A 22,648-nucleotide genomic window follows, 5' to 3' on the forward strand; every position below is an offset into this window, starting at 1 on the left:
ACCTGGTGACAGGAGAGGCTAAGGCGCAGGCCCTGGCGACTCTGCACCGCCTCTACGATGTGGGTGACAAATCCGGAAGGTTACTAGCGTGGCTTAGTAAGAAAGAGAGAGATGCGAGATGGGTGGAAAAGGTGAAAGATGGACAGGGGGGATGGGCCCGAACAGATGACAAGATAGCGGAGACTTTTGCAAGGTTCTATGAGGCCTTCTACGACGCTAGGGACCTAGGGACGAGGGAGGACACGTTGCCATACATGACAAACATCGACCTCCCGATACTAGAGGAGGCAGACCACCGTGACCTGGAGGCCGACATAACGATGGATGAAATTAGGGAGGCCATGGTTAGGCTCGATCGGGAAAGGCCCCTGGCCCTAATGGCTTCCCGGCGGAATTCTTCTAAAAAAACTGGGCCTCTATGTGGATGCCGAGGCAGAGGGAGTGTTCCCACTGGACCTCAGACAAGCCACGATCATCCCGATTTTCAAGGAGGGCAAACCTCCCGATGACTGTTCGTCCTACCGACCCATTTCCCTCCTAAATGTGGAGGTGAAGCTCTTCGCAACGATATTAGCCCTCCGCCTGAGACGGGTAATTCCGGGGCTGGTGCACTTCGACCAAACGGGGTTCTTCCCTGAAAGGGCGACTAGATATAACCTAAGGAGGACTCACAATTGGTTAATGGAGGAGCGCACTAGAGAAGACCCACATTGGTTTTTATCTCTTGACGCCGAAAAGGCGTTTGGCGCTGTCCACTGGCCCTTCCTGGAGGGGGGTGCTGGAACACCTTGGCTTTGGACCTAAATACAGAATACAGAAATACAGAAAGAAAATCAGCTTGCTATATAAAATCAGCTTGCTGTATACTGACTCCAGGGCGAGAGTTCGGGTTAATGGAACACTGTCTGAGGATTTCCCTATACGACGGGTTACCAGACAAGGATGCCCCCTGTCTCCCCTGTTGTTCGCCCTCTCTATAGAGGTAATGGCTTACGCAGTCCGACAGAATGAGGGGATCAAGGGGTTTCGGATAGATCAGGCAGACGCAACCGAAGAAAAACTATCCTTATATGCAGACGATGTCCTTCTATGTATTACACAGCCAGATGTTACCATACCGGCGTTGTTCTCGGAACTGGATCGCTATGGGGCCAAGGCTGGCTACCAGATCAATTGGCACAAATCGACTCTCTATGATCCCCAAGGGGGGGGGAGTGTGACCCACGCTGCCTGCGAGGTTGCAAACGACCAGAGAGGGTTTCATCTACCTGGGGGTATTTATAACGACTGACAGTGCTCTCTCCTATGAAAGGAATATTAACCGAGTAATACATAACTTTACCGAGGACGCGGCACGATGGAAAATGCTCCCCCTGACGCTGCTGGGCAGGGTAGCAATGTTTAAAATGATTTCGCTCCCCAGATTCTTATATGCCTTCCAAAATTAATATTTCCCCCTGCAGTGCCGGGCCTTCCGGGACATCCACGCGGAAGTGAGGACATTTTTATGGCTGGGAAAGCAACCCAGGGTGGCGCTATCAACCAATATAATGGAGGGATTTCACTACCCGACATAGAGGCCTATTATTGGGCAGAACACCTGGTCCCCATAAATGAATGGATACCCCGGTCACCCACCCCACCTATGCGCTGGAAAGACACACCATAGACAACCGCACGTGTATACACTATCTGTACGGAGGCAAGGGGAGGGTCCGACTGCTACCTGCTACTAGAATCACACTGGGGGTATGGACGAGGGTGACAAAGACATTAGGATGGGAGCTCAAACCGACTAAACAAACTCCACTGTGGAAATGCGCCTGGCTGAAGGAGCTTAACAAGCTAAGAGGGTTCCTGGGATGCCATTGGCATATTGACTCTAGATGATGTGGTAAGGAAAGGGGTGCTACAGTCCTTTCCCTCGCTGCGACAAGAATTTGGGCTCCACCGCTCCCAATATTTTAAGTATATGCAATTGCGACATGCCTGGAGGGCGGACAGGGCTCTGGCGGAGGCACTAACGGAGTATGCTCCATTGGAGGGCCGCCTTTTGCAGGAACGGATCCCTGGGAAGGCAGTGTCCCTCATGTATAAAACCATAATGAATAATAGACCAGATAGACTTAGGAGCCTCAGGGCCACGTGGGAGCGAGAGGTGGGGGACATGGATGAGGTGGATTGGGGTATGGTCCTGATGCATCCGAAGGAGGAGGCAATTAAATCTCACCTACGGCTGATCCAGTTTAAGTTCCTTCATAGGACATATTTTGATAGAGTGCGCCTGCATAAAATGGGGAGAGTGACTGATCCGTATTGTTTGCGATGTGGCCATGACAGGGGGGACTTCTATCACACGATCTGGTCATGCTCAAGAATTCAAACTTATTGGGGGGAGGTCCTAACAGAGCTAGGGGAGGTGTTGGAGATTGCCCTACCTTTAAACCCTAAACTCGTCCTCCTGGAAATGACAAATGATGTGGATTTGGCCCGCCCGTTCCTGATTTTCCTAGTGCTTGCCTTAGTGGTGGCCAAGAGAGACGTGGCCCGAAAATGGGGGGTACCTGACATACCAATGTTGGAGGAGTGGAGAAGGGGTATGGACCTATATATCGCGGCCGAAAGAGTCACATATAAGGCGAGGGGCTGCCCATAGAACATTGGTAGGGTGTGGGGCAAATGGCGCCGACATCATTGACTGGATGGTGGACTTTGATGTGACAAGGAGACTTGGGTTCCTGGTCTCCTCTGACCGGAAATGGGTAGGGGAACAGGGGCTAGTATCTCTGTGGACTTGGGCGAGAGATCGAGATGATCTGTCGGAAAGAAAAGACTATGTCCTGGACCTAGTGGCGAGAGGGGAGGGCGGGGGGACGGGGATGTTGGGGTGTTGCTAGATACTGACATGCTTGTTGTGTGATCTTGCATTAAAAAACGTCAATAAAAATGTTTTTAAAAAAAAGAAGAATTGGACCATCTCTCAATAGATCGTGCTCTGCGGAAAAATCTGCTTCGCATTGGCAAAGAGCAACTTTCTGAAGGTTTGCATGCTCATTCTACCAGAGCCACGGCTGTGACCACTACGTTAGCACAGGAGTCCAAGTTCTGGACATCTGCCACGTAGCAACGCAAGCTTCTCTGTGTACATTTACAAAACATTACTGCCTGGACAGTCAGAGCCATCGTGACCGGCTCTTTGCCCATTTGGCCCTGCAGGACATTTTGGTATGAAATTGTTTTGCAGACCCACCTCCAGAGAGGTATTGCTTGGGGATCTCTTCTAAGGTAAGGAATCTACGTTTAGAAGTCTCTATCAGATAAAAACAAGTGACTTACCTTTGGTAATGCCTTATCTGGCTCCGTCAAGCCGCAGTTTAATTACAAACCCACCCATCCTGCATGCTCTAAGAACAGATTTCTAGGGGGAGGGCCTGAGGGCTTCTCCTTTGCAGTGCCCTGGTTTATCATACCAGTGGTAGTGTTCTTTTTTTTTTTTTTTTTTTTTAATTATTTCATTAACTTTTTTATCAAAGAAAAGCTTTCACGATACATCATTTTACTGTTAGAGTTGTTACAACAGTATAAACATGCCAATAGGAGGTATACAATAATCTGTGAATACCCGGATTGGGGGCATGGATCCGCTAATGACTGATGCAGCGTGAGAGCGGGGGGGACACTTGGGGGAAAGGAGCGGGGAATCATATGTGGGAAAAAGGAGATTGAGAACATAAGCCGTGAGACTGCAAGGGAGAGGGGAGAAAATACCCCAATGAGGGGAGAAAAAACCGGGGGAGAAGTGGGCGGGAGGTAGAGAGGCGAAGAATGAGGCAGGGGAGCAGGATTAGGCAGGTTGTACAGGGCACATCAGCAGAGAGGGCGGTGGAGGGGGGGGGAGACGCCGGGCCGGAGGCAGAATGTGATAAAGGGAAGGGAGGCTAGGTCATGAACATACTAGTGAGGCGTTGGTGCTGTCGGGGATGTGGCAGCGTGTTGAGAGGTGCTCAGAGTGTCACAGTTGTGGGCTAATAGAAACTGGTGTGATAGTGTGGCCCATTCCAAAGACATAGGGCGTTTACGCTGGCCTTTTGCTTCCTCCTCCCGCAGCCCATTTCCTCACCGCTCCCACCTATGTCTCGAATGAGGGTCCGGCAGTCGCCCGCCATTGCATGGCTATGTTCCTTTTGACTAAGAGCAGGGATAGAGCAGCATATCTGACTTGCACCTTGTGTGTCTTCGGCATGCGAAAGATCCCCAAAGCAACTGCCTTCCAGGAACGCAAGTTTGTGAGACCTGTGAGAGTGCAAATTGAGTCAAGTATGGCCGACCAGTAGGGCTGAAGGGTCGGGCAACTCCAGAACATGTGTTGGAAGTGTGCGTCTGGGGAATGACATCGAGGGCATAACAACTGAGTGTCGGGATAGAACCGCTGCAGGCGCGCAGGGGACTGGTAGGCCCGGTGTAAAATGTAGTATTGTATATTTTTAACCTTGCGTTTCTCTAGACTTTCTTTGGGAATTCTAGCGCTCTGTCCCACTCCCGGTCGTGTAGTTGTCATCCAAGCTCGTCCTCCCAAGTAGCCCTCAGAGTGAGCAATGGTTTGTGTGTGAGTTCCCTGATTGACTTATACAGCCAAGTAACAAGCAGCCCATGTAAAGGATGGTGTGAATTACAGGGTGCGTCGCGGGTTCGCCTGCTGTTAGGTCGCTGTGTGGGCGAAAGCAGTCAATGAGTTGCTGATGTGTCAGAAACTGTCCAGGGGGGAGGTCGTGGTCCTCCATGAGTCGGTCATACGGGCGAAGTTGTCCCTCTGCGAACAGTGTCTCCGGCTCCGTGACCTCAGATTCTGTCCATATGCGTACCATGGCGCTTATGAAGTATGAGTCCCCTCGAGGCCATCCCACTAGTGGTAGTCGCGGGGAATAGCAAGGAGTCTTTGGCGCCATGCGGTGAATTCGCAACATACATTGGCGGGCCGCGGACACTTGCAAGGGATAGGTTTGGCGGGGTTTGGTGCCAGGGTGCAGCAGACGACAGAGTTCAGGTATGGGGATAGGACTGTGTGGGTCTCCCCGGAGTGCCTGCCCGCCGTCCAGTACGACAGCCACTGGAGTTGCGCTGCCAGGAAGTATGACTCGAAGGCGGGGGCACCCAGGCCCCCCCTTTGTGGTGGGTAGCTGGAGTTTGGCGAGGGCTATTCTATGTCGACCATTACCCCACACGAGTGTGCACAGTAGCGTGTCCAACTCGCGGAAGAAACTTTTGGGTGGCACGACCGGAAGGTTAGTGAAGTAATACAATAGTCTGGAGACGATGACCATTTTAGCTAGTGCTACTCGACCGATAGGGGCCAGTGGCAGGTTTTTCCAGAAGCCCACCGAGGCGCGGATGCTGGCGAGAACCCTACCATGATTGCCCTTGTAAATGTCGGTGGGCGATCGATAGAGGCGGACCCCCAGATAACGAGGGGCGCCTGTGGTCCAAGAGAGGCTCTGCGTACCGATCCAGACTTCCCAAAGATCAAGGGAATGGTGCAGGGGGTACACCACCGATTTCTCCCAATTTACTTGGAGGATAGATGCTTCATATGGGGGTTAGGTCCTCGGTGATGTCCCGGACATAAAGTAGAATATCGTCCGCGTACATGGAGACGCAGTGGATCGTATCTGCTATGGGAATGCCCCAAGCTGTGCCCTCCCGGCGTAGGCGGATCGCCAATGGCTCTACAGCCAAGGCAAAGATCAGTGGCGAAAGGGGGCAGCCCTGTTTGGTACCCCTCTCGACTCGCAACGGGGCCGAGATGTATCTGCCGAGTCTGATACGAGACGTTAGGTTGGTGTAGAGAAGCCGAGTGTATTGTACAAGGGTTGGACCTATTCCCGTCCGGTGAAGAACTGCAAAGAGGTATGGCCAGGTCACTGTATCAAAAGCTTTTTCGAGGTCTAGGATAAGGCAGGCCGCGCGTGGAAAGGCGTCACCCACCTGATCCTGAACATGAAAGACTCGTCTGATATTCTGGGATGTGTTCCTTCCGGGGACAAAACCATTTTGGTCTGGGTGTACCAGGGGGTGAAGTATCTGCTCGTATCGGGTGGCCAGAATTTTCCCCAGGAGTTTGCAGTCAGCTGAGAGAAGCGTGATGGGGCGGTAGGAGGACAGTTGTTGCGGGTCTCTGTGCAGTTTGAGAAAGGACACAATCACTGATCCCCGTAGTGAACGTGGGAGTTCCTCTGATCGAGGGCGTCCCCCGAACATGGCGGTCAACCGGGAAGTCAACAGCGTGGAGAAGGTACTGTAGTACTCGAGAGGTAGCCCATCAAGGCCTGGGGCCTTGTTCCGAGCCAGGGAGCGTATCGCACTAGAGACGTCGGCCGCTGTAATTTTCGTATCTAGGGCATCCCTGGTTGCCTCCGTGATATGGGGAAGTGGCAGTGGGTCCAGGAACTGGGAAACCGCTTCCTGCCGATAGTGTGTCTGGGCACTGTACACGACGGCATAATAGTGCCGGAACGCATCGAGTATGTCTTGTTGTGAGCGTACCAGAGTACCCGCGGGAGTCCGGATTTCGGTAATTGGATTGGTGCCACGTCCGTGTCTTGACGCGCCAACCACGCCAGTAGTGTACCTGTTTTGTCACGCTTCCTGTGTACACGAGCAGCATACGCTTGGAAATTGAATTTACGCATGTCTGCTAGAGCGGTGGCGTGCTTCGTTTTTGCCTCGGCCACCTGGACCACCGTAGCCGATTGGGCATCCTCCTTCTAGGTGAGTGTCGCTAGTGTACGTTGCGAGTCGGCGAGTGTGTGTTCAAGTATGCGGCGGGCCCCCGCTACCTGTTTAATACAAGCGCCCCGTGCAACTACTTTGAATGCGTCCCATTCTACGAGTATGGAGGTGGCGGTCCCAGTATTGTAAGTAAAATATTCTTGGACCGTCTGTGCATGATCGTCTCTAAATACCTGGTCTGTGAGACAGTCTTTCGGGAGGCAACAGGTGGGCACCGGAGGGTGGGGTGGTCTCCAACGGATACTTAGGATGTGTGCGTCGTGTTCTGAGAACACGCGTCCTAGGTAGTCTGTATGTTGGACCTTGGGTATTCGTGACAGGGTGCATAAAAACCTGTCTAGCCTAGTCCGCAGATTATGTGGGATGGAGTGGAACGAATACAACCGGCTGTGGGGATAGTGCGCTCTCCAAGCGTCTACTAGTGACCAGTGTTTGACCCGGGGCGGAATCTTTCGGAACGTGTGAGGGCTGGGGAATGTGGAGGCGGTGGGTGTAACCTGTCGAGTGTAACGTCGAGCTCACAGTTATATTCGCCCCCCAGTATCCACAGGAGAGTGGCGAATTGGGCCAGCACACTTGAGAGGGAATCCCAGTATCTATCCTGCTCAATATTGGGTGCGTAAATGCTACCCAATAGGACTGGCTGTCCGTCCAGAATACCCTCCAGCAGGGCATACCTCCCCTCTTTATCTACTACCCTGCACGTCTCCTGAAAGGGGGTGCCTGGGCGAACCCAGATGAGCGCGCCGCGCGCAAATGCAGAGTATGATGTGGCACATATGATTCCTCGCCAGCGGGATCTTAGTTTGTCTGTCTCGGTCACTGTAAGATGCTTTTCTCGATTTGGGCTTGCTGGCGCTTAATGTATGCATAGGCCGTGTATCTCTTACGTGGCATGTGTAAGCCGCACACGTTCAGGGTGAGTATATTAACGTCTGCGTGCTGCATGGGTCGGCATGTGAGGGGCGACCTACGCCTAGATGCGGCTGCTCGAACACGGGACATGTAGGTATGTCTTTGAGCGTGGTGGCGCTGCGCGTGGAAATAGCCCCCGTTTGCCCCCCTCCGTGTGTGTCACCTGCCCTAATGCTCATCTCTTCTGTGGGGTGTAGGGGATGAGAGAACAGGGTAAACAGAACAATCAACTGGACGGGAAAACTGTCCCAATACATGGGGCGCATCGGCAAGCTCGATGCGTCCAAACTGACTCTCCCAGAACCAGGGAGCGAACAGTCAAATCTTAGGGGTGGCAGGCGGAGCCTGCGAGGTGAGTTCCTTTCTGGGCGTTTGCAGGAGAAATGGTCGTCTATTCGGGGTGTAACGTGTCCATCGTGTCCTGACAGGGATTGTGGGTGGTCCCCGGACGGGGCGCCCACCCGCAGAGAACCTCCAGCTGAGCATGTTGTCGGTTTGCAACCAGTAATACCGCTATTGGACAGAGTCAGCGATCAAGGGCGTGACCGGGGGCATAGTGATGGAATCAGCTGTGGGATGGAGTGAATTACTGTCCTCTTCACTGCTTGATGAGAAAAGATGAGGGATCCCCTCGACGTCTTCCTCCGATTGGGGAGCCCCGAGGTCTGCTACGGCCTGAAGGGCCCTGCGACGCTCCTGCATAAGCTGTTCCAGGTCCGGGGATTCAACTTTTTGATGTTTGGTAGGATCCCTCCAGTTCTGTTGTCCCTGCTGTTGTGCTTGTTGTGTGGCTCTCCTCCTGTTGCGGGGTGTCCTGTGGTTGCGTTTCTGTGACTGGGTCGCAGTCGAACCACGCGTGCAGTGGAGGTAAGCCCAGTCGCATGCTTCCTCAGCCGTGGAAAAAAAGTGCGTGGAGCCTGCATGGATTACTTTCAGGCGGGCAGGGAAGAGCAGAGAGTACTGAACGTCATTCTCCTGTAGGCGACGTTTCACCTCCAGGAAGGACGCCTTAAGTTTTTGCACCGCCTTGGCGTAGTCCGGGAAGATCATAACGTGTTGGTTTTCGACCTGCTCGTCTGGCCGCCCGCAACACTGCGTCCCGGTCTTGAAAGTGGAGGAATTTCTCTAGCAGGGGGCGAGGGGCGTTGCCGTGTATCTGTCTTCTGGTCAGGACCCGGTGGGCCCGTTCCAATGAGAAGAAGGCAGTGCGGTCCTTAGTCGGTGTGAAGGATTTTACCCAGGCCTCAACATATTCGATGGGGTGCATTCCCTCGACCCCCTCTGGCTATCCTAGAACACGGATGTTGCAGCATCGAGAGCGTCCTTCCAAATCATCCACCCGGACCTCCATTGTGGCCAGGCGGTCCATGGCTGTTCGATGTGTTAGTTGCTGGGTCTTTAAAGTGGGTTGTACGTCTGCCAGGGTCTTCTCCCCCTCCCGGACCCTATCCGCTAGTTTCCGCTGGTCGTCGCGGATTAGGTTGATGTCTGTGGTAAGAGTGCCCAAGCATTCCTCCATGGAGGCCCTGGAGAGTTCATTGGCCGCCAGGACTCGGTCTAGTTTGTCGGATATGGTAGGGTCTTGTTGTGGCGAAGGCGTTTTTGCGAGGGTGCTGGTGCGGTGTTGGTTTTCCGGCGCTGTTTCAGGGACCGCCGTCTGCTGCGTGGCCCTCGGCTTCCCCATGGCGATGATCCGGGGTGCGGTGTCCGTCTTTTTCGAGCACAGAAGTGGGGCCGGGGTGTCCTTCTCTTGCGTGGCGGTCGTGTGACTCGCCGCCTTCTTGTGGTAGGGGGCGTAGTGTCCCCTAAGATCTCCAGCGCCCCAACGGGGGCTGCCTCGCTGTGTCTCCAGCCGTGCGCGTCAGGTGGGCCCCACCATGCAGTGTTTATCCTGCGCCGGCCCTCTCAGCGCACCCACGCTTACAAATAGGGTGGGGGATCACCACTCGACAGCAGTCTGATTCCAGCCCAGCAGTGATGGACTTGCGTGCATCTGGGGAGTCCGCCCTTTGTGGGGTGACCAGGGATGAGGCCTAGTCCCTGTCCAAATCAAACTATTTTGGCCACCATCTTAAGGTCAGGCATAGGCGACTTGGCGGCCGGCTCACCAGTAGAGTGTCCAGGCTGTCGGGGGATCTTGCAGGGGGGGGGGCCGCAAGGAAGCTAGCTGGGTACAGCACTCACCCCTGAGTGTCAGCTCTCATGGCCTCCGGGAACGTCTTCATCTTCGAGGTCGTCCCAGCGTGGGCACCATGTTGGGATCAGGCAGGTGCTATCGCAGAAGGCCCCCGCCAGTTATCCGGCTCCCTGGGGAGGGAAACTGAACCGCCGGCTCTTCCCGGGGTCGCCGCGTGTGTCGGGGGGGGGGGGGGGGAGTTAGAGCCTTCTTTGCCTCCCGCAGCGGTCCGTAGTGTGGTGGTGGCATCCCTCGCCAACCGGCCGTCTCCGCCACTCCGGGGGGTGGCACCAGCAGTCTGTCCGCATCGGGTGAGAGTGCCGGGCACAACGGCTGAGGGTAGACGAGGCCGCCGCGTCGCTGAAACTGGTCTTTTGCACCCTCCGGACAGTGCAGGTCCGGGCGGGTCGCGGTGTTTTTGCCCCGTCCCGTTCAGCAACGATTCGCCGCCATCTTGGGCTCGGGGCCGGGTCGGCGTCGCTTTTGGTTCTTCTGGTGTGGGGCATCCGGGTTTCTCTGTTGCCCCCGGTGCCACTAGTGATCTGGCGTCTGGAAGGGTGTTTTTAACCCCGAAAGGACGGAAATCAGTGGGCTATTGGGCCGCCAGACTGCGTAGCCTCAGCAGTCAGCAGCCGCCATCGTGGCTTGCTAAGCCACTCCCCCCCCACAAGTGGTAGTGTTCTTAATGACTCTGCTCTCCTGACGTGGAAAGTCACAAAAAGAAACTGACGTCAGCGCACTAGGGTGGCGCCTATATAGGCACCGCTTACATCACATCCAGCGCCTACGATGCCAAGTCGCTCAATGGTACTGCTCACGAAATAAATTCTGTATCCAATCTGACACCTGTGGATACTCCTAAGGTAAGGAATCTACAACTAGATAGTCTCTACCAGATAAGGCATTATCTAAGGTAAGTAACTTGTTCTTATAAACCTTTATATACTCATCTCTCCAGGGCATTAACTTGGGACCAACTTACTCCACACTCTCCAAGAATAAGGAGTTTCATTGCATCCACCAGAATATTGTTGAGTTTCCCATCCAAATTTGAAAGATTCTCCAGAGGTAGCTTTGGATCTGCTTGTTTATTTGCAGTTGTGTTCCTCTTGTAGTGTCCACTGAGGTCTAGTGAATTGCTTCTCTTAATTCACATTTTGTGACTTTAACCACTTGCAGTAGCTCACATTATATCAAATTGGTCACCTTCTAAATAAGTGGCCTTTGGGCCTTCTCCACTGGACATATAATTGCTATCTTACTCCTTGCATATGGTTTATTCTCTGTGTCTCCTTGCCAAATACCTGACACACTTGTACTCCCAGCTGTCTTTGTCACCAAAACACTAGCTTAAGTGTGTTGTTGTCCTTGAGCCTTTCTAAAACCAGCTTCCCTAAAGTGGACAGAATAATTTTGCCTTTTCATTCTCGTTGCTTTAATCAGTAAACCTCACTCTCCCCTGCATTCATCCTTACTGGATAACATGAAGGGGTAATCAGCTAACTGTAAGGGAGCAAGCCCTCCGTGCTTCTTAGAACTCATCATTAATTATAGGAGTGGGAGGCAGTCCTAGATTTATGCAAATGCACGCCCATTTACACACTGTTGCATACGATCCCAAATTATGATCCTTTTATAATTCACTGCTAAAATATTAGTGCTTGCCAAGCTTCATTAAGAGCCAATGCTAGCAGGTTGGTGGCAGCAGAATCTCAATTGATTGAGTTCCCTGAGAAAGTCAAGCAAGTCCAGTAGTGTAGTAGCAAAAGTGTTGATTTACTTCTGCTTCTTGAAATGCTTGACATTTCTCAGAGGAAAGTAAAATGTGAGATCTGCTCCTGTGCACTCTGTTTGTTACCCAATTATATTGTATTTTATGGGACAAAAATAGTCATACTGGCACCCATTGATCTACTAGCAAAACTGAAGCATTATTTATTTATAGTGGTTATCAGTGAGGCGCAACATAGGGCTAAAATGTGAAATCTAAAGACAAATATCAAGATATGCTAGAAGGGTATTCATGCACAGTACCCTAAAGATATTTGTACTTGTTCAGCTCATTGAATACAACTGAGTTCCAGGCAGCTATGTTGTTACCCTGATAATGTCTTTGGAACCAACTTCTTAGTAATTGTGTCTTTCCTTCTTATAGGACGCAGTGGATTGTAACAAAGAAGATTTATTGAATCACTGGCAAAACAATTTTGAGGTAAATTATTACATATTGTGGCTCTAGCGTTTCTTATCAAGTTGTATATAATATTGTTATTGCAGTTCATTAAATGACAAAAAACAGTCCTTCTCACTGGACTCTGCTGCCCCTTGAAAGGCTTAACTTCAAAAAGCAGTAACCCTTGAGTCATTGTTTTTTTCAGGAGAGGTGTCAAAAATCAGGAATGGCTCATTGGTTTTGGGTACATCCTCAAGAATTTCCTCCTCAAATATTATTTCAAGCACATGATTTAATTTACAATCTTTAATCATAATCACAAACATTTAGGTAATAATAAAAATGGGAAGTGTGTTCTCACAGTGATTGCATACTTTGGCCTACACAGTTACCCAGTTGCCATTAGTCCACACACTCATGCATCAAACCTTTTTTCCTTCTCCCTAGCCATTTGACCCGCGCTCCCAGGAGATATTATAGTTCAAATGCCAGCTGAGTCGCATTACCTTTTCACTCACATCTTTTTATCATTACCACGTATTCAAATCTTAATTGTTCCTTTGTAAGTAGGTGGTTTGATTTCACCATGCATTTTCTGGGTTATTCCTGGGCCTCTCCTTACAGTTACATCTACTGTTTTCTCCTTCCTTCCTTTCTCCAGTGATGTTTCTTTGGCAGAACTGCATCACAATGTCTTGAGTACTCTCACTCCCCAATTCATTATGAATGTCAACTGCTTATGCCCCAGCTTCTGTTCCTTTATCTCTTCTCCCCCTCAAGACCCCTTCTCCTCCATCCATAATTGTGTATATCTTTCTACTATTTGTTTCCCCCGTTTCCTTGCAAATTACGATGCATTAGTTACTAGCAGGTTGAGGTTTGGATCCCCCTGCCAAGATACTGCAATAATTTCTGACAGTAGTCTTTATGAACGGGTGTGAATCACAGGCTCGGAGACCTCTCCCACCCTTCACGTTTTACCCATCTTTGCTAACTGCAAACTGCTTGCTCTTTCCAGAATATTTTTGCCAGAATGGAGTCTGTGCACTTTGTTCTCGTTCTTTAGCTCATCTACTGCATACACAAGATAATGGTGCAAAGTTTAGCCTGCAATTAGAATCCTCTCACCACACAGATTGCAACCTATCCACTAACGCCAATTGCAGAACGTCGGTCTTTTCTATCCTGGTGCACCTACTACCCACCACATGGATCCCTTTCGTATCGTCTCCTCATAGACCAACTTGCTCTACCTTTGCTTTAACTTCTATCTTGTTGCTTGAACTTTTTGTTCCTACCCTGTCACATTTAAAGTCATTCACAACCTGACTTTTCTTACTACATTTCCAGATCTAAATCCAACTGCCCTGTGCCTACTTCATGTAGGAAGGTAGGATCCTTCTGCATGGTTACTGTGAGAAGTTGGCCTGGTATATGATGTACACTATTCTAGTGAACACCTTGCACCAGTCCAAACAACCCTTATGGTGATGGTTGCAAGTCAACCTTATAGACCAGCTATCCTAGTGGTAGCGTGGACAGAACAGTCTTAGGCTAAAAGACTCTTGAGGGCGTGTAAAGCCAGCTATTATACCATATGTAACCCCTTGAATATCAAATGAAAGGACACCACACAGGATATATATAAAATATATATGTATTTATTTACTAACACACTCCTCTGAACTCTTTATGAGAACAGAGGCAAAAGCACATAACAAGTTACTTAATCAGAATACGTTAAGTTGCACAATTTACGATTAGGCCCTAGGGGCGAAGCAAACCATATACTAAGTAAGTGGTATAAGTACCACGTCACGAGAAAAGGAAAGGCCTAGGGCCTAGAGAATCGCTGGGGCTACACTATCTGAACCTTAGGTTAGGAGTAGGAGGCCCACAGGTGGCGCGTGCAGTGTCTTTACACACACGCGTGAGTCAATGTAAAGTCAACGGGAACTTAGAAGTTAGAAAAAGAAGGATTCAGGACACTTCCGGTCTAGCTAGAAGGAAACAACTAAAAACCTAGACACTTGGATAGTCAATACCCTTGGGAGCACCGAAGTACTCACGTTACGTCACCCATAGGAAGTGGGTGCATAGGTGTGAAGATGTGTCGGGTTTCGCCGTTGAAGTCTATGGAGCCTGTGAAGAAAGATGCTGCAGGCGACCAGGATGAAGATGTCCGGGCTGATCCAAGGGCGGATCGAGGATGAAGAGGACCTGAAAGCAGAGGGGACATAGTCTGGGTCACTAGCCAGTGACCGGGTGGAACCAGGAAGGAATCAGACGACGTCGAGGAGCAATCAGGTGCTGTCGTGAAGCTTGTCTCTTCTGCCACGCAGACCAAGAGGCGTCGAGGACGACCAGGTGCTGGAGAGGAGCTGTCCCACGAAGGTTCTCGCAGATGGAGGGGTCGACCGCCGGATTGGAGTCAACAAGCCTTGGCAAAGGCAACCCACGCAGGATTCAAAGAAGGCTTCTGATGCAGACCAGCAAGGTCTGAGGTGCCTCACCTTTGCAGGGAGGCAAGGGCCAGTCTGGAGCAACCAGACCAGCGAGTTGATTTTAAAAGGATTGTCGTCACAAAGGCTACTAGCCAACGGGCCAGCAACCGGACAAAGCGTCGAGCAGAACACAAGCAGAAGGGCCCTACGCAGAACTCGTGGAGTGTGGAGGGCTGATCTTCGGTGCAGGTGGAGCTCGGATTCGGGGCTTCTCAATCCCCAGTGCACAGCTACGAGGATACCTCAGGAGCTGCACAGTTAGCAAGTCGTAGACTTTTCAAGATGTCCGGTCTCACGTGTCTCGTCGCCTCCACGGATCTCAGCTATGCTGCAGACGTGAAGAGAGGGTCAGAGAGGTCTGGAAGTCTGGGTCTTGTCAGGCTCTGTGCTCGGGTCCCGGCGGGAGCGTCGACAAAGCAAGCCGTTGATTTGCTGGATGGTGCCTGGTTGCCCAGGGTGGTCACTCCTTGGCCAGAAGGGAGATTCGTCAGTCTTCAGCTTCAGCAGAATGTCGAAGGTCCAGAGTTTCGATTTCAGGATTAATCTAAAGTCCTAGGACTCAGCTCCTACCTTTATACAACTAAAAGGGGCTGGATTACTTTCTAGGTCCCTCCTTTGGGTGGGACCAGGAAGGGGGTGGTTACACCCCCTTTCCTTTGTCCAGTTTCGCGCCAGAGCTGGGGCTGGAGTGCTCCAGCAACCGTTTTGAACTGGGGTATGCATGAAGCACCTAGTGTGCCTCAGGCAGTGTCTCAATCTATTCAGCCCTCCCTTTCCCAATACACAAAGTCCTGTCTAGGGTGGTGCTCGCACCTCTCCAGGCAGGAAACCTATTGTCCAAACCTCCGTGACTGGAAGGACTCCCAGCAGCAGGAGGTCTGACTTGTGTCTGTGGCAGCAGCTTCCATTTTGTGACGCTGGGGCTCTAGTTAACTTTAACCGGGATAGTCAGCAACAACATGTCTTCTCCCTCTAGAAGGGTGGAATGCTACCCCCGTAATTGGCGAGGGGGTAGTATTCCAAAGCGTATGACACCTTACACGACATGTTTAGATAAAGCCAAACCAAAGTTAGCATCTAACCGCGAGGATTATAATGCACTTAAGAGTATATGGTATGGCAATATCATAGAACAGCTATAAGGACATGGTTCCAAAAGCTGCAGACAGGCACAGTTCATGCTAGAGCACCATCTCACACATAACCAAGCACACTGCCTCCAGGATTGTTAAGGCCTGCCATAGGAGTGACTTATAGGTTACTATGTGTCTATATATAAGGTAGGTATATGGATATTATACCTAAGCAAGGGGTGATTACACGACCTTGCCCCAGCTGAGTGATCAGCCTGTTGTGTCAATTTAGGTGGCCAGCCAGGGGTGGCATAATATATGCTGCAGCCCCTGGTAGGCCTTGGTCACACCTATGACCCGAGTCCCTAAGGTACACTTCTACAGGGGCTGACAAGGTGAACCAACTCCCAATTGTGGATGTACCTAGAGTACATGATGTGAATTTAGAGAGAGTGCATCTGGGTTGTGGGTCTGATTAGCAGGCCCACAGCAACATCCAAGTCGAAAACCAGTAAAGCAAAAGCAAAAAGTGGGGGTGACCATAGGAAGCAGACCCTACTCTCCTACAGACACTATCAAAGGTTATCTTTCGGCTATTTCCCCTTTCTACTGCTTCCTGATCAGCCTTCTCTTTTTAAGTCCCCGGTTGTGAACCGTTTTCTAAAAGGCATTACGCACACGTTTCCTTCGGTGCAGTTTATCATGCCTCAGTGGCTCTTAAACCTTGTCTTTACGTTTCTGATGTGCGCTCCCTTCGAGCCCCTTCATAATTGTCCTTTACGTCTTCTCACTCTTAAGACGGCTTTCCTGGTAGCTATCACTTCTGCCAGAAGAGTGACTGAGCGCCAGGCTCTTTCTTCTTAGCCTCCTTTCCTTTCTATTCATCCGGACAAGGTGGTTCTAAGGACCCGTCCTTCTTTCTTGCCAAAGGTTGTCACTCCCTTCCACATCGGGCAGACCATCACTTTGCCCACCTTCTTTCCACCTCCGCATCCTTCAAGGGAAGAGGAGAGGCTCCCTGTAGAAACCCAAAAATGATGTCAATTAGTCTCCAGCCAGTACAAATCATATCTGAAGGAAAGAGTGTTCGATTCCTTACCTTAGAATACTCCCAGGCGTCAGCCTGGATCCAGAAAGTTTTTTTCGTCAGTGTGAGAAGTTGGCCTGATATATGATGTTCACTAGTTCTAGTGACCACCTTGTATCAGTCCAAACAACCCTTATGGTGATTGGTTGTAAGTCAACCTTATAGACCAGCTATCCTAATGGTAGCATGGACAAAGCAGTCTTAGGCTAAACTCTTTTGGCATGTGAAGCCAGCTGTTTTACCACAATATAACCCCTTGAATACCAGATGAAAGGACACCACACAGGTTGTTATGAAAATAAACAGTATATTTATTAATAACAACACCTCTGAACTCTTTATGAGGTCAGAGGGCTAAGCACATGACAATCTCTTACGAAAAATACGACAAGTTGCTCAAAATTACAATGGTGCCCTAGGGGCACGACAAACCATATACTAAGTAAGTGGAATGTGAAAGTCGATAAAAGGAATGGAGCTGTCCAGAGGCTGTAGGATCGATGGGACCACGCTACACTAACTCTAGGTAAGTAATAGGAGGCCCACGTGTGCAGTGTGAACTCACACGCGAGATGCGTAACAACGTCTATGGACAGTACAGTTCAAGTAAAAGGTGAGTACGGACAATCCTGACTAGTTAGGACTAAAACGACTGTGGAATTGGACACTAGGACAGTTAAACTACCCTTGAGCACCGAAATCCTCTCGTTACCTCACCCAGGGGCTGCGGGTGCATAGGTGCCAAAGTGTGTCGGGTTCTCGCGTTGAAGTCAATGGAGCCTGAAAGAAAAGATGCTGCAGGCGACCAGGAGGAAGATGTCCGGTGCGATCCAAGAGTGGATCGGTGAAGAAGAGGACCTGAAAGCAGAGGGGACAGTGTACAAAGTCACTAGCCAGTGACCGGTGTGGAACCAGGAAGGAACCAGGTGCTGTCGTCGCGATCAGGTGAAGAGTGGACGCTTGACTCTGCAGCCACGTGGACCAGGAGGTGTCTTCGACGACCAGGATGGAGGCACGAGCTGTCCCACGCAGGCTCTCGCTGTCGGCGGTGATGGATCCGGAATTGGAGTCAACAGTCCTTGGCAAAGGCAACCCACGCGGTGAGTGGAAAAGACGTCTGGTGCGGACTAGGAGAGTCCGGGGTGCCCCTCTTTTGGAAAGGAGCAAGGGCCAGTCTGGAGCAACCAGACCAGCAGCAAAGATTCGAAGGTTCATCGTCTAGGAGGTCACTAGCCAGCCGGGAAGTGACCAGACAACGCGTCGAGCAGCGGACAAGCATAAGGGCCCCAGGCAGATCTCGTTGGAGCTGGAGGGCTGATCTTCGGTGCAGGAGCTGCTCGGGGCTGGGGCTTCTCAATCCCCAAAGCACTTGGTCGAGTTTACCTCAGGAGTCGTGCTGGAAGCGAAGTGCAGTTTCTTTCAAGATGGCCGGTCCCACGTGTCTCGTCGCACCCACGGGTCTCAGCTTTGCTGCAGATGTGAGTTGAGGTCGGAGAGGTCTGGGAATCCGGGTCTCGTCGGGCTCTGAAGTCTGGATCCTCGAGGGAAGATGACAAAGTGAAGCCGCTGGACGCTTGATGGTGCCTGCAGTTGCAGGGTGGACACTCCTTGCCCACAAGAGAGATTCTTCAGTCTTCTGTGGAGCAGAACGTCGAAGTCCAGAGTTTCTTCTTGTAGAGTAGTTCAGGATTAATCTAATTTGGAATGGGACCAGCTCCTATCTTTATCCTGCTAAAGGGGGCTGTACTGCTGACTAGGTCCCTCTCCTGGGTGGGACCAGGAAGGGGGGTGGTTACACCCCCTATCCTTTGTCCGGTTTCGCGCCAGAGCTGGGGCAGGGATGCCCCAGCAACTGGTTTGAACCGGTGTATGCACAGAGCACCTTGTGTGCCCCAGGCATGTCTCATTCCTTTCAGGCCTCCCTACCTCAATACACAAAATCCTGTCTGGGGTGGTGCTAGCACCTCCCAAGGCAGGAAACCCTTTGTCCAGGCCTCCCTCGCTGGAAGGACTCCCAGCAGCAGGAGGTCAGACTTGTGTCTGTGGTGGCAGCATCCATTTTGTGATGCCAAGGCTCAAGTTAACTTTAACCGGGGTTCACAGTTACATACATGTCGTGCCCCTCTAGAAGGGTGGAATGCTACCCCCGTCGCCAGTATTGGCGAGGGGGTAGTATTCCAAATCGTATGACACCTTACTCGACATGTTTTGATAATGCTATACCAGAGTTAGCATTTAACCGCGAGGTTGATAATGCACGTAAGAGTATATGGTATAGCGTTATCATGGAACAGCTATTAGGACTTGGTTCCGCAAGCTGCAGACGGGCTCAGCTCATGCCAGAGCACCATCTCACATAATTCCAAGCACTCTGCCTTCAGGATTGATAAGGCCTGCCATAGGAGTGACTGATAGGAGTATATGTGTCCATTTTGGGGTTAGATATAGGTATACTATATCTATAGCAAAGGGTGATTACACCACCTTGCCCCAGCTGTCTTAGCAGCCAGTTGTGTCAGTTTTGGATGGCCAGCCAGGGGTGGCATAATACATGCTGTAGGCCCTGGGTACACCTATGCCCTGGGTACCTAAGGTACACTGTAACAGGGACTGATAATGTGACTCAGTATCCAATTAGATATGTACCCAGGGTACATGGAGTCCATTTTACAGAGAGAGCAGGAAGCCTGGGGTCCTGAATAGCAGGATCCCAGGCCAACTAAGTCAAAAACCAGCAAAACACTAGGCAAAAAGTTGGGGGTAACCATAGTCGGATATCCACCTTCCTACAAGGGGTAAATAGTGATATTCAGGAGGCAGAGTGCCAGGGAGGTTGTAATACCCGAGAGGGTGGGTTCACTTACCCCTGTACTTAAGTGGTGCACAGGCGGTCATGATGAGGGACCGGGATGTAGGTCAAAGTCTGGAATTAGGAGTCCTACAAAAAGGGAAATGGTAGTGAGTTACGGGTCACAATGCAGAGCTGATGGATAGTGGTAAGGTTATTATATGCTTACCGGGTTTGAACAAACAATCGTAATTGATGGGAAATGTGGGCCAATTATTAGTGTTTCTGGCTCCTCTTTCTATGACATCAATATAATCCTTTTACATTGCGATTGCGCACATATACGTTTATACTTATTTGTATATTATTCCACAGGAACCATTGTTCTCCTTGTTATAAATGACTACCCTGGTTCCGTTGTGAGTAGGGTTCCCTTGTCCAGGGGGTGGAATTGTGATCCAAGAATGTGTAGATTATGAGAGAGAAATTGACAAGCAAATTAATGAAATCAAACACTACAAAAAACAGACTCATAACCCCCTCTCACAGAGTAGAGAGGAGATACTCCGCATAACTACTGAAGGTCTTGAGGAAGGCTACATTACCGAAAAAGAATGTGAATTCCTGAACGCAGACAACCCCAGAACTCTGGTACTTTATACACTACCCAAAGTGCATAAAAGTACCACCAATCCCCCAGGAAGACCCATCCTATCTGGGTGTGGTTCATTTTGGAACCTATTGGGAGATACGTTGATATTTTCATTAAAGAATTTGTGCTTGTACAGGAAAGCTATGTCAGGGACACCATGCACATGATAAACTTTTTAGATGGGATCCCCTTTAGCATTCACACCGACTGGCTAGCAACACTTGACATAACATCCCTTTACACAAACATCCCTCAAAATGACAGTAGCCTGGTCATTGAGCAGCTACTTGAAAATATTTTATTTATTTATTTGTTAAGCTTATAAGGCGCGCAGCTACCCAAAAAGGGTTTCCCGGCGCCGAGACGGAGCAAAAAATCAGAACAAAACCTAACATAGATTTTACTGGTCAAATAGCCATGTCTTGACATTTTTTCGGAAACGTACATAGTTGGTTTCTTTCCGTATGAAAGTGGGAAGTGTATTCCAAATGGATGGACCTAAACAGGAAAAAGATCTCCCACCTACTCTAGAAAGTTTAAACCTTGGCACACAGAAATTAGCTGCAGTTTGAGATCATAGATGGCGTGTAGGTACATAAGGATGCACTAGTGCTTGAAGGTATTTGGGGGCGGTACCAACTTATATCATAACATGTAGCTCAGGGCTTTGAATTTAATGCGGTTCTCCACCCTGAGCCAATGTAGGTCACGTAGATGGCCAGAGATGCTAGATGTTTTGGGGACCTTGCAAAGCAGCCTGGCCGCAGAGTTTTGTATCAACTGCAATCTGCGTACCACGGCCTTATTTGACCCAAGATAGAGGATGTTTCCGTAGTCAAGTCGAGATGTTATAAGCGCATTGACTACGGTCTTTTGGGTAGAAACAGGTAGCATCCAAACTAGAACAAAACCGGTCAGGGTACCTACCTCATTAATAATCTCCTTACTTACAGTAGCATTACAATCTAACTCCTCATCGCAGCCACCGACGACATCCGGACCCTGCTCGACAAGGGGGAAACAGTGGCCCTCATCCTCCTGGACCTCTCCGCTGCGTTTGACACGGTCTGCCACCGCACCCTAGTCCAGCGCCTCAGCAACATCGGTATCCAAGAGAAGGCACTGGAGTGGATCATCTCGTTCCTCGCCGGAAGAACACAAAGAGTCCGCCTCCCCCCGTTTCGCTCCGAGGCCACCGAAGTCATCTGCGGCGTCCCGCAAGGATCCACCCTCTTCAACATCTACATGAAACCTCTCGCAGCCATCGCACGCCAGCACAACCTCAACATCATCTCTTACGCCGACGACACCCAGCTGATCCTCTCCCTCACCAGAGACCCCGACACCGCCAGAACCTGCCTACACGAAGGGATGAAAGACGTCGCCGAGTGGATGAAGGACAGCCGCCTGAAACTGAACTCGGACAAGACGGAAGTCCTCATCCTGGGATCTTCGCCCTCCGCCTGGGACGACTCCTGGTGGCCCCCAGCCCTGGGCACCGCACCCAAGCCAACCGACCACGCACGCAACCTGGGCTTCATCCTGGACCCCTCCCTCTCGATGACCAGACAAGTCAACGCCGTCTCCTCATCGTGCTTCAACACCCTGCGTATGCTTCGCAAGATCTTCCGCTGGATCCCGACCGAGACCAGGAAGACTGTCACCCAGGCACTCGTCACCAGCCGACTGGACTACGGAAACGCCCTCTACGCCGGAACCACATTCAAGCTACAGAAAAGACTCCAGCGCATCCAGAACGCCTCCGCCCGACTCATCCTGGATGTCCCCCAACGCAGCCACATCTCCAGCCACCTGAGGAACCTGCACTGGCTCCCCGTCGACAAGAGGATCACGTTCTGGCTCCTCACCCATGCACACAAGTCTCTCCACGACCTGGGCCCCAAGTACCTCAACGACCGCCTGACCTTCTACACGCCCACCCGCCAGCTACGGTCCACCAGCCTCGCCCTCGCAGCCGTACCACGCATCCGAAGAGCCACCGCCGGAGGAAGATCCTTCTCTTACCTGGCTGCCAAGACTTGGAACTCCCTCCCCATCCACCTTTGGCTGACCCAGGACCATCTCGCCTTCAGGAAACAACTCAAGACCTGGCTGTTCGAGCAGTAGCATACCCCTCCCCCCAAGCGCCTTGAGACCCTCCCGGGTGAGTAGTGCGCTATACAAATGGCATGATTGATTGATTGATTGATTGACTTTGTGTCAGGAGGAGTCTATTACCAACAAAGTTGTGGTACGAGCATGGGAGCAGTTTTTGCTCCTAATGTAGCTAATATTAATATGGATCACATAGCGCGCACATATGCCATAAATGATATTAACCCCCAACGCACCTATTATCAAATGCTGGCACAAATATTTGGATGACATTTTTCTCATTTGGTGCGGCACAGAGCTAGATTTTAATGCTTTCGTAACATATCTTAACATCCAGCCATACCTAACCTTCACCTCCACAATACACAAATCCACAATA

General features: G+C 50.8%; 1 protein-coding gene across 1 annotated transcript in view; it reads left to right on the forward strand.

Annotated features, from left to right (window-relative positions):
* The window catches only part of RNF17 (ring finger protein 17), a 3,010,943-nt gene that overhangs the window by 2,513,593 nt on the left and 474,702 nt on the right, over positions 1-22,648 (forward strand). The window contains exon 34 of the mRNA XM_078657063.1: positions 12,033-12,089. Coding sequence (XP_078513189.1) covers positions 12,033-12,089 — 57 coding nt within the window. The remainder of the gene's footprint in view (positions 1-12,032; positions 12,090-22,648) is intronic.

This window comes from Lissotriton helveticus, chromosome 8 (assembly GCF_964261635.1).
Source record: "Lissotriton helveticus chromosome 8, aLisHel1.1, whole genome shotgun sequence".
NCBI classification, from domain to species: Eukaryota; Metazoa; Chordata; class Amphibia; order Caudata; family Salamandridae; genus Lissotriton; species Lissotriton helveticus.